The following is a 12,166-nucleotide window of genomic DNA, read 5'->3' on the forward strand; positions in this document are numbered from 1 at the left end:
AGAGGAAGATGGAGAGAGAGACTCTCAAGCAGACTCCCTGCTGAGCAGGGAGCCTGACACCGGGCTGGATCTCACAACCCTGAGATCATGACCTGAGCCAAAATCAAGAGTTGGACACTTAACCAACTGTGCCACGTAGGCGCCCCTCAAAATAAATCATAGATTTAAATGTAAAATGTAGAATTATGAAACCTTTAGGAAGAAAGCTAGGAGAATATGTTCAGGAGCTAGGAAAAGACTTCTTAGGCTTGACACCAAAAGTGCAATCCATAAAAGGAAAAATTGGTAAATTGGACTTCATCAATTTTAAGAACTTACACTCTAGGGGTGCCTGGCTGGCTCAGTCAGTTAAGCATCCAACTCTCGGTGTTGGCTCTGGTCATGATCTCAGGGTCTTGGGATCGAGCCCTCCATTGGGCTCCGTGGGGAATCTACTTGAGATTCTCTCCCTCTCCCTCTCCCTCTGCCCCTCCCCTGGCTCATGCGTGTATGCATGCACTCGCTCTCTCTCTCAAATAAGTAAATCTTTAAAAAAGAAAACCAAAAACTTGTATTCTTTGAAAGGTCATGTGAAAAGGATGAAAAGATAAGGAGCATATCTTTGCAAACTACACATCTGAAAAAAAAACTAATATCTAAAATATAAAAGAACTCAAAATACAACAGTAAGAAAACAATCCAATTAGAAAATGGGCAAAAGATATGAACAGACATTTCACTGAAGAAGATACACAGATGGCAAATAAGCACATGAAAATATTTTAGTGATGTTCTTCATCATTAGCCAGCAGGGAAAGGAAATTGAAATCATGATGAGATATCACTAACCACCTGTCAGAATGACTAAAGTAAAAAATAGTGCTAATACCAAACATTGGCAAGGATAACATTTCTGGATACTAACAGTAAACGTATAGAAAAGGAAACCAACAACACATTATCATTTACATGTGCTTCAGTGAAATGAAATGCTGAGTGGGAATGTAAAATGGTACAGCTCCTCTGTTAGCATTTTCTTAATAGAACTAAACATGCAGTTATTCACACAGTCCAGCAGTCGTACTCTTGGGCATTTATCTCAGATATTAAAGCTTACCTTCTCATAAAAACCTATTTGTGAATGTTCACAGAAGCTTTTTTTGTGATAGCCAAAAACTGGAATCAGCCCGGATGATTCTCAGCAGGTAACTAGTTAAACTGCAGCACATACATACTGTGGAGTTTTGTTCAGCAATCAAAGCAACAGACTGTTGATAACAACTTGGAGGAACCTCCAAGGAATTACGCTGAGTGAAAAAAAGCCAATCCCAGAAAGCTGCATATTATGTAATTCCATTTATATCTAACATGTTTGAAATGACAGAATTTTAAAAGTAATGGACAGATTGCCAAGGGTTAATATTGGGGACAAGAAGAGGCAGGAAGGTATGTTTTTAAAAGGTCAATGTGAGGAATCCTATGGTGGTGGAACTATTCAACATACTGACTTGTGAAGGATACACAAACCTAAAATTAGGTGATTAAATTATGTAGAACTTAATACACGCATGCATACACAGATGAGTAAAGTAAAACTGGGAAACCTGAGTAAGATCAGTGGATTGTATCGATGTCAGTATCACTTACCATTTACTATAGTTTTATATAATGTTACCATTTGGGGTAAATGGGGCAAAGCATACAAAGGATCTTTTTGTATTGTTTCTTTTTCTTTTTTTTTTTTTTTAAGATTTATTTATTTTGGGAGAGAGCATGTGTGTGGACAGGAGTGCGGAGAGGGGCAGAGGGTGAGGAGAGAAAGGATCTCAAGGAGACTACCCACCGAGTGCAGAGCCCACAATGTGGGGCTCAATCCCACAACCATGAGATAATGACCTGAGCCAAAATCAAGAGTTGGACCTCTATTATTTTTATTTTATTGTATTATTTTTTACAACTACATATGAATCTATAGCTCAATAAAATTTTTAATTAAAAAAAACTGAAGAAGGGGTGCCTGGATGACTCAGTTGGTTAAGGGTCTGCCTTCGACTCAGGTTATGATCCCAGGATCCTGGGATTGAGTCCTGCATTGGGCTCCCTGCTCAGCAGGGAGCCAGCTTCTCCCTCTGTCCCTCCCCCAACTCATGGGCGCTCGCTCGCTCGCTCACTCACTCTCTCTTGGAAAAAAAAAAAAATCTTCAAAAAAAAAAAAAAAAAAACCTGAAGAAAAACCAGCAGCAGTACTCTTAGGTGGGTTCTAGCCAAACCATCCTCACTGACCTAAGGAAACTGGTGAGGAAGGAGTCTAGACAAGAAGCTGTGTGCTCACTTACTGCTCCCCACCCACCCACCCAGGTGCTGCTCTCCCTGCGCATTTTGCTGCTAATGAAGCCCAGCGTGCTGTCCCGAGTCAGTCACCAGGTAGCCTATGGGCTCCATGAACTCCTTAAGACCAACGCAGCCAACATCCACTCAGGTGATGACTGGGCCACCCTCTTCACACTGCTGGAATGCATTGGCTCAGGTGTAAAGCCACCAGCTGCCCTGCAGGCCACAGCCAGGGCTGATGGACCTGATGCTGGTAAGCCGTTTCCCAGGGAGACCCTCATTGGCAGATAAACAGTTATGGCCCCAGAGGTTGAGGCAAGAAAACAAAATACAGGTTTTTATATTAGCAGATTGAACATCCTATATCCACTGACATTTCCCCAGCACTCATGGGTTAAACAGCATGAAGGCTAGTAGGCAACATAGATGTCTGTGACACTAGGCTCCTACTGTCCTGAGGACTATTTTCTCGGAAACTATGTCCTCACCACCACCCCCATCCCCGGACAGCTGCTACTAGATGCCATCAGGAGCCCAAATTAGCCTACTGCCCCATTTGGTCAAGAGACAATCTGTCCAGACCGTCCTTCAGCCCCTTGGTGACAGGGCTGAAACTAAGCTGGACCAAGAGAGAGGAGAGGCCAGGCTTCAGCACCTATTTCTTAGAACTGAAACCATCCTTCATCCCAGTGTAGCCATTTCCACCCTGACTCTGCCCTTCTCCCTGCTGACTCAGGGGCCCAGTCAGACAGCGAACTCCCATCCTACCATCAGAATGATGTGAGCCTGGACCGAGGATACACTTCCGATTCAGAGGTCTATGCTGACCATTGCAGGCCTGGCAAGATCCACCGATCAGCCACAGATGCTGATGTGGTAAACAGCGGCTGGTTAGTGGTGAGTGAGCATATGGGCAGTGGGTGAGTCTTCCCTCCTTGGCCTGGGGGAAAGATTCCTGGTCCTCCGAGAGGGCATCTGAGGGAAGATCAGGCTCAAGCCTGGGTTCCCAGCAACTCTATGTACTTTACAGGTGGGGAAGGATGACATCGATAACTCCAAGCCAGGGCCTGGGCCCAGCCGACTAGGCCCTTCACCCCTGGTCAATCAGTACAGCCTAACAGTGGGGCTGGACCTCGGGCCACACGACACTAAGTCCCTGCTTAAATGTGTAGAATCTCTGTCCTTCATCGTGCGTGATGCTGCCCATATTACACCTGACAACTTTGAGCTCTGCGTCAAGACTCTCCGCATCTTTGTGGAGGCCAGTCTGAATGGCGGTGGGTTACCCAGTGAAGGGGCAGCTGGGGGGTAGCCATGTGAATATAAGGGGGAAAGGGAGGAAAAGGTAGGCCATCTGTGTCCATGGATATAGAAATGTGACCTGGGTCTGGCTTTGCTCAGGGTGCAAGTCCCAGGAGAAACGTGGCAAGAGTCACAAATACGATAGCAAAGGAAACCGCTTCAAGAAGAAATCGAAGGAAGGCTCAGTGCTTCGGCGGCCTCGAACCTCCAGCCATCATGCCACTCGAGGTGGGCACAGTGACGATGATGAGGATGAAGGTGTGCCTGCCAGCTACCACACGGTGTCTTTACAGGTCAGTCAGGACGTAAGTATGGCATCCTTTACTTCCTCTCCTCTCCCTGCCCCTGACGTTGGGAGTGTGTGCAGGGCCAGAGACAGCCAGGGCTGAGAGGAAGGGCCTATGTTTTCCAGCCCAGGCCCTCGGCCACCACTTCCAAATTGTTACCCTATCCAAAACCACTGTAAATCTCTGCTTAATATTCGAGGTTTTTGTTTTGAATAAGTAATATATGTATGTGGTGCAGAGTACAAAAGTACAAAAGGGTAAACGGATAAAAGTCCTGTTCCATTCCTGACCCCAGCTGCTAAGTTACCCTCCCCAGAGGTAGACGTTGCCACCAGTTTCTTGTCTGTCCTTCCAGAATTATTCTTTGTTCAAGGCACATAAAATTTATTTTACGAGCAGACTTTTTATCACTAAATAAATGGAGAACTAATTGCCTTAAATAGAATAACCTTAGAAAAATTATGAAAACAAAAAATACTGAGGTTGACCGGACACTATTGCCCACCACAGCCTCTGAGCCTGAGGTTTGCTTTCTGGTTTTAAAATGAAATTAACAAGGTGAGGCTTTATCTGTCATCAGGAGGTATGAGAGAAAATTAAGAAGAAAGTACCTTTTTCACCATGTAACTCATTGTTGTTAAACATTCATTCCACATACTTCTGACATCTCCTCCACTGTAATACCCAACTTTGGGAAACACTGGCTGGCAGGGGACAACCAGCTCATGAAGTTGAGGAGAAAAGAGGGGTGAGGGGTGGAGTATGGTGTGATTGGTGTGACTGGTACTAGGGACTCCTTTGAGGACTCAGTCAGGGACATTGTTGAGAGGGGCATCACCCAGACCTTACCCCAACTCATACCCTGCCCCTCCTGTGACTCCAGTTGTTAGACCTGATGCACACCCTGCACACTCGAGCGGCCTCCATCTACAGCTCTTGGGCGGAGGAGCAGCGCCACCTAGAGACAGGTGGCTGGAAGATCGAAGCGGATTCACGCACCCTCTGGGCCCACTGCTGGTGTCCGTTACTGCAGGGTAAACCTCAGGGGAGCAGGCAGGGCAGGGGCAGAGGTGGAGCTGGAACTTGGGGAATACCAGGACCAGGATGCCTGAAGGATCCTGAGCCTCTTCTCACTCTCAGGCATCGCCTGCCTGTGCTGTGATGCCCGGCGCCAGGTGCGGATGCAGGCACTGACCTATCTGCAGCGAGCCCTGCTGGTACATGATCTGCAAAAGCTAGATGCCCTGGAGTGGGAGTCCTGTTTTAACAAGGTGGGACTTTCCTCTAGTCTTAAAGCTCATATCCTTAGGACAGGGAGAACTGGGCAGCCTGAAAAGCCCCTAATGTCAGTCCTCAGTCTGCATCCTGCCTTTCCTTCTGCTCTGTGCTTATCCATCCCAGCCCCTGGCTTTCTTGGAGTAAGGCTGCCAACTGACCTGTTAGGGACACATTGGCTCTTTACCCACCAGGTGCTGTTTCCTCTGCTGACCAAGCTCTTGGAGAATATCAGCCCTGCAGATGTGGGCGGGATGGAGGAGACTCGGATGAGGGCTTCCACACTGCTGTCTAAGGTACTGCTCACCGCCCTCCCCATCCACTCTCCCCACACCTGCCTTTCTGCGAGGAGGAAAGCCAGGGCTTCGGCTGGGCCCTAGTGATGCAATGTGGGGGCTCGGGACCCCCGGCTGTGGAGACCCATCAGGACCCAGGGACCTGGGAGGATGCTGGAATTCAGAGGAATCTCTGATTTAGAATTCCCATGCAAGACAGGGCAGGCTTGCCTCCCAGCCTTACAGAGGGATGCAGATAGCTCCAACCCTTCATTAAAAGGGGCTGGCGGGCCTTAGGTCTTCCTGCAGCACCTGTCTCCACTGCTGTCACTCTCTACTTTTGCGGCGCTCTGGCTGACCATTCTGGACTTCATGGACAAGTATATGCACGCAGGCTCCAGTGACTTACTGGTATGTTCTACCTCAACCCAACTCCCACTGCCTGCTTCCTCTCCCACCTGCGGGAGACACCATGCTGTTTTCCCCTTGGGGGCTGCCTCCTCCTTACCATATCCCCCGCAATGCCCACTTTCCTCTTTACATGGTCCTGCTGTCACCACAGTCAGAGGCCATCCCTGAGTCTCTGAAGAACATGCTTCTGGTGATGGACACAGCAGAGATTTTCCACAATGCTGATGCCCGAGGAGGCAGCCCCTCAGCCCTCTGGGAGATCACCTGGGAGCGCATTGACTGTTTTCTGCCCCACCTACGAGATGAGCTCTTCAAGCAGACTGTCATCCAGGGTAGGGGGCTTAGTTCAGCTTTGTCAAAAGAGTCCTCATTATAGAGTCTGGAGCTAATAATTAGTTCTCTGTACTCTTATCAGTGGGAAGACTGGTGGGTAGCCAGGGCTGTGCTGGAAAGAATACTCTAAGAGCTGCCATCTGGTTGTTCCGCCTTCCCCAGACCCCATGCCCATGGAGCCACATGCCCACAAACCTCTGGCCTCAGCCCACATGACTCCTGCTGCTGGGGATACAAGGACACCTGGCCATCCACCTCCCCCAGAGATGCCTTCCGAGCTGGGGGCCTGTGGTGAGTCCTTTTGAGTTAGCCTTCTGGGTGTCGAGCAGGAAGTAGAAAGCCTAAGACAAGGCCCTTGTAGACAAAGCCCTGCTGAGCATGGGCTGTGAGCCAGGGGAAGGAGGGAACCAGAGTACTTCTGTAGCCTGCTCTTCCTATGGGAGGTAGCAGGACCAAGCTACTGACGAGCTACCTGCTTGAGATTTCCAGACTTGGAAGGAGAAGGCTGGATCAGGAACTTGGAATAAATATGCAGAGTTTGCCCTTTGGGGATTCTAGTAAAGATCAGATCAGAACTTACCTGACCGAAGGTATAGCAAAGGCGGTAGAAGGTAGATAAAAGATAACTGGATATTGAATGAGTTTCAAAGACAGATTCCCAACTACTCAGCCTGTCAGGGGTCATTTTGTTCACAGGAATGGGGAGAAGCAGAGGTTAGGTAAACCAGCTGCGGAATGTAAAGGAGTCTGACCAGCCCCTTGCTCTCCCTGTAGACTTTGAGAAGCCTGAGAGCCCTCGTCCTGCCAACAGCAGCTCCCCCGGATCACCAGTGGCGTCTACCCCCAGCAGACTGAGCCCTACTCCAGATGGGCCTCCTCCCCTGGCTCAGCCCCCACTGATCCTGCAGCCCTTGGCCTCCCCGCTGCAGGTGGGCGTACCACCCATGGCTCTGCCCATCATCCTCAACCCTGCTCTCATTGAGGCCACCTCACCAGTGCCCCTCCTGGCCACACCCCGCCCCACAGACCCCATGCCCACCTCCGAGGTCAACTAAGGCAGGCCCCTCAGAGATCAGGACCAGTCCTTCCTACCAGACTGTCCTCAGCCACCCTTCCAGCTGGGACACAAACTTTTCAGGCCCAGGCTGAGCTGCTGTCACTGCTACTTGGAGGGAACCCGAATAAGAAAAGTTTTATAGCCCCTCCTAGGACCCACAATCAGGCTAAGGAACCTTCTTCCTCAGCTTTCCATTTCTGGGGGTCTAACCTGAGAACACATTCAGGTATCACATGCAACCTGGCAGCCCTGGGAAGGCATCTCTGTGCCAACCCTGTAGTGCCCGTCCTCATGCCCTTCCTGCCCGTGGTCAGGCACTGAGAGCCAAGCCAACCACTCTGCACTTTGTGTCCCTCTCCCATCTCCACTCCCATCAGCGCTGGGCCACCTCCTCCAGTTCTTCTTCTTTTATTAATTAGTCAGTTTGGAAAGTTGATTGGCACCATGGAGGGTTGGCAGGTGGGCTGGACAGAGGGACCACCCACAGGAACATGTACATATGGATAAACAGAGCAACAATGGACTTTTTATGATGTAATAAATGTCTTAGTACCAATGTCATTGACTTACCCTCTGGTTTCCTTCTTGAGCTTATGGACACCATGTTATTGGGATACCCAGAGCTTGGCCCTTGCATGAACAGAAATGAGGCTGAGCCTACCAACAGTCTGGCCCAGGTTGCCCCAGGCCAGCAGCCAGCCAGACACCAGGGAGGATTCCTTCACCAGTGCTGTTGCCCCCCCCCCACCACCATAGCAGTGCACTCTTGTCACCAGGGATATGCCTGGGGTTTGGGTATTGTCCTCTTCCCTGACTGCTCCAAATATGACACCTGAGACAGTCTAAACTGGGGTCAAAGCCAAAGGGAAGGTGAACCAGAGTTAAACTGGGGTCAAAGTCAACGGAAAGGTGAACCAGAGTGGAGCTGTATTTATTCAGAAGTCTTCCCTCAGATGTGCCCCACAGTCCAGGAGCACAAAGGGGAGCCTGGAGGGCTTAGGAAGGAAGCCGTCTTGCCCATAGTTATGATTGTGTGTTTCTGGGCCCAGGGCATTTGTTTTGGCCCTAGACTGAGGAGGGACGATTTTGTCCACACTACAGTCTCCACCCGTCTCACTTACTGAAGCATGATTGGGGAACCTTCCCCATCCCTCTCCTTTGTGTCAGGGTAAGACGGGAGAGTGGGGGGCAGGCAGTGTGGCTTTCTGCAGGCTGAGGCACGGTGGGTGGGAGGCAGTGTGAAGCTCTGTGTGAAAAGTGTGTGAAAGCTCTGTGTGAAGCTTTCCCAGGTGAAGCATCTACATGTCTTGGCTTCCTCCTCTTCAGTGGTCCCTTCCCTCTCCAGGGGGAGGCCAGGGAGCAGTACCACCTGTCGTACTACAGCTGGCCTCCCCCATGGAGAGTTTGGGGCACTCACCCTCTCCATTTGGGCCCAGCTTGCTATATGATCCATCAGGAGCTCGGACTTCCCTTTGCTCAGCACAACTGCCTGGATGTCACTGGGAGTCTAGACCTCAGGAAGTGCCTTCCCCACGTGTAGGAAAATGTTCCTTGGAAATGGTAACATTCTGGTGTGGAAAAATACCGACGTGGCACCTCCTACACTAGTTTTTCCCTCTTCCCTTACTTCTACCCAGGGAGTTCAGACCATGCCTGGTTTCCGCACTAACCAGAAGCCTTGCCTGACCCCGTGCCTAGGAAAATTAGGAGTATGGCTGCACTCCTGATCTGTACTTTCTTGTGTGAGTGCTGAGAGGCCTGGGTCTTCAGTAAGGTAGACACTAGGGCCATCAGCTTCAGCTGAGATGTCTCTGTTCTCCCATTTGAGCTCCACAAGCGCTGCCTTTAGAAGCTTCCCTGTGTCCCCCTGTGGGGGAAATAATGTTGGCTACTGCGAAGGAATTTGAAGGTCGTCCCGTGAACAAAAGAATATCACAAGTCTGTGCCCCTCAGTGCGCAAATAGTGGAAAGAAGCTGGACTGATTACAAACAGACCTTCTCCCCACTGGGTTGCAAAAAAACACTTGTCGGAAGTCTCATTCTGTTCCAGAAAGATCAGCTGACACATACGTGACTTGTGTTATTGACAATGTTATCAGTGAGAAGGCAAAGGAAGCTACAAAAGAAACTAATATTCAGGCCCCAATTCTAACCAACACAGAAGGGCTTGGTGGTGTGGAAGTGACAAAAAAAAAAGCTTGTAGGAAAGTAACAGTGTAATCCAGAGGGAAATGTTGGTCTCGATGATGTCTCCTATATAAGAACTCCAGGGTGTAGCAGATTTCAAGAAGTCCAGAGGAAAGCTAGAGACTGAAGGCCAAACGTGGAGAGGGGCATTGTTGGAGCACCGTATGTGTCAACAGTAAGTGCATTGCCCACAACTGTAGATGTGTTTACTCCTACAAGTGAGGCAACGGGTTCAGAGAGGCCAAGTCCCAGGTCTGCCTCACTCTAAACCTCATGGTCTTTACTATGATACTTCCTCGATTCAAGAGTGGTGTTGGGGGGTGGGTATGGAAATCCTTCAAAGCTACATACATTTTCCATAGCTCTTTTTTTTTTTTTAAAGATTTTATTTATTTATTTGACAGAAATCACAAGCAGGAAGAGGCAGGTAGAGAGAGGAGGAAGCAGGCTCCCCGCTGAGCAGAGAGCCCGATGCGGGGCTCGATCCCAGGACCCTGGGATCATGACCTGAGCCAAAGGCAGAGGCTTTAACCCACTGAGCCACCCGGGTGCCCCTCCATAGCTCTTAAGAAATAAAAGGTTGAGGGGCACCTGGGTGGCTGAGTCAGGTGGCTCAGGTCATGATCTTGGTGTCCTGGGACTGAGCTCCACTTCAGGCTCTCTGCTCAGCAGGGAGTCAGCTTCTCCCTCTCCCTTTGTGATATCTTTCACTCACTCTCAAATAAGTAAAATCTTTTTAAAAAAGTAAAACATTGAGCCTCTGAAGGGACATGTTATTTATTACCTAGGGAAATAAGAGTTCACTAGAAAACTGGAAAGAGATGCACAACCAAGAATAAATGAATTTTCTAAGCACATGATGATATCAGGAAGGATGAATTACAGAATTAGCTACAAGGGAAACACACGTCCCCCTGCCTCCTCCCCAAATGCCAAGAACAAAAAGTGTGGGTTTTTGAACCCTCAGGTATTTACTTTCTTTCAGGGTTCACTGCTTGGGAGATAAGTGGCCATGAGTAAGCAAGAACCACTCAGCCGCTGGGCTTCAACTGAGGAAAAAGAACTTCTTTTAAAAATACCTATTTAGGGACGCCTGGGTGGCTCAGTTGGTTAAGCAGCTGCCTTCGGCTCAGGTCATGATCCTAGCGTCCTGGGATCGAGTCCCACATCGGGCTCCTTGCTCGGCGGGGAGCCTGCTTCTCCCTCTGCCTCTGCCTGCCATTCTGTCTGCCTGTGCTCGCTCGCTTTCTCTCCCTCTCTGACAAATAAAATCTAAAATAAATAAATAAATAAATAAATAAATAAAAATACCTATTTATTTGAGAGAGAGAATGAGCCACGAGCAGGGGGAACAGCAGAGGAAGAGGGAGAAGCAGACTCTCTGGGAAGCAGAGAGCTGATGCAGGGCTCGATCCCGGGACCCTGGGATCATGACCTGAACCAAAGGCAGATGCTTAACCAACTGAGCCACCCAGGTGCCCCCTAGGAAAAAGAACTTTAGTTCAAGTACCCTCTCCTTGAAATAGTCTTCCCTTGGCTGCTGAAACACTTGTTTTCCTTGGTTCTCTTCTACTTCACTGGCTCTGCCTTTTAAATTTCCTTTGTTGGCTCCTCCTTGTTTCTCATCTCTGTAGCCTGTGAACCTCAGAGCACCCCCAGCTCAACACAATTGCTAGGTGATGTTGTCTACCGTCAAGACTTTAGATACCATCCACTTTTTGTCCCACTACCCCTCATCATCTCCACTTGCATGCCTCATAGGCTCTCAAATACAACAAACTTAAAGGAAAAATTACCGATGTCCCCCGTACAAATCTGCTCCCCCACTGTGCCCCATGTCACTAAAGGACTTCATTCTTCCAGGTTCTCATGCCAAACCTTCCCCAACCCCGTCTCATGTTCTACATCCGGTTCCTCAGCAAATCTTGTCACTTTTATCATTCGAATCTATTTGCAATGTGACTACCTCTCATCATCCTCACTCATTATCACCCAAGTCTAAGCCACCATCTGTTGGACCACTGGTCTCCATCCTTCATTTCAGCCATATACTCTCTCTACTCTCCACAGAATGAAGTGTATCTTTTTAAAACATGTCATATTGGGACGCCTGGATGGCTCAGTTGTTTGGGTGCCTGATTCTTGTTTTCAGCTCAGGTCATGATCTCAGTGTCATGGGATCGGACCCCACATGGGGCTCCATGCCCAGTGTAGAATTTGCTTGTCCCTCTCCCTCTGTTCCTCTACCTGCTCTCTCTCGCTCTCTCTCTCAAATACATATATTGAGTCTAAAAAAAATATATCATCTCCTTTTCACCCCACTGCTCAAAACCCTCCAAAGGCTTTTTTTAAAAATTTTATTTATTTGACAGAGCAGAAGAGGGAGAATCAGACTCCACGCTGAGCAGGGAGCCTGACGTGGAGCTCTATCCCTGGACCCCGGGATCATGACCTGAGCCAAAGGCAGATGCCCAACGTACTGAGCCACCCAGCAGCCCCCTCCAAAGGTTTTACATCTCATTCAGAACAGAGTCCAAAGTTCTTACTTTATCCCACCTACCTAAGCTTCTTTGCTCTTCCTCAAATATACTGAACACATTTGTATTGAAACTTTTACACTGTTAGTCCCTGCTCCTGGAATGCGTTTCCCTCAGGTATCCACATCACTCCCTCCCTCATTTTTTTCAAGTCACTGTTCAAATGTTACCTCATCAGAGAAGGCTTCCCTC

At 48.8% G+C, this 12,166-nt stretch overlaps 1 protein-coding gene across 4 annotated transcripts in view; it reads left to right on the top strand.

Annotated features, from left to right (window-relative positions):
* Positions 1–7,815, top strand: part of LOC111144794 (golgi brefeldin A resistant guanine nucleotide exchange factor 1) — a 124,104-nt gene extending 116,289 nt beyond the window's left edge. For 2 of the 4 annotated variants that reach the window (XM_022499262.1, XM_022499263.1), the window contains exons 30-40: positions 2,338–2,563; positions 3,047–3,207; positions 3,341–3,587; positions 3,712–3,917; positions 4,783–4,933; positions 5,040–5,170; positions 5,369–5,470; positions 5,747–5,860; positions 6,012–6,192; positions 6,356–6,484; positions 6,968–7,815. In XM_022499262.1, the coding sequence (XP_022354970.1) occupies positions 2,338–2,563; positions 3,047–3,207; positions 3,341–3,587; positions 3,712–3,917; positions 4,783–4,933; positions 5,040–5,170; positions 5,369–5,470; positions 5,747–5,860; positions 6,012–6,192; positions 6,356–6,484; positions 6,968–7,248 (1,929 nt within the window). In that variant the 3' untranslated portion in view covers positions 7,249–7,815. The remainder of the gene's footprint in view (positions 1–2,337; positions 2,564–3,046; positions 3,208–3,340; positions 3,588–3,711; positions 3,918–4,782; positions 4,934–5,039; positions 5,171–5,368; positions 5,471–5,746; positions 5,861–6,011; positions 6,193–6,355; positions 6,485–6,967) is intronic. The other 2 variants (XM_022499264.1, XM_022499265.1) reach the window with 1 other exon arrangement.
* Positions 7,816–12,166: the final 4,351 nt, after the last annotated feature.

Source organism: Enhydra lutris, unplaced genomic scaffold (genome assembly GCF_002288905.1).
Source record: "Enhydra lutris kenyoni isolate GAN:26980312 unplaced genomic scaffold, ASM228890v2 scaffoldscaffold12, whole genome shotgun sequence".
Taxonomy (NCBI): Eukaryota; Metazoa; Chordata; class Mammalia; order Carnivora; family Mustelidae; genus Enhydra; species Enhydra lutris.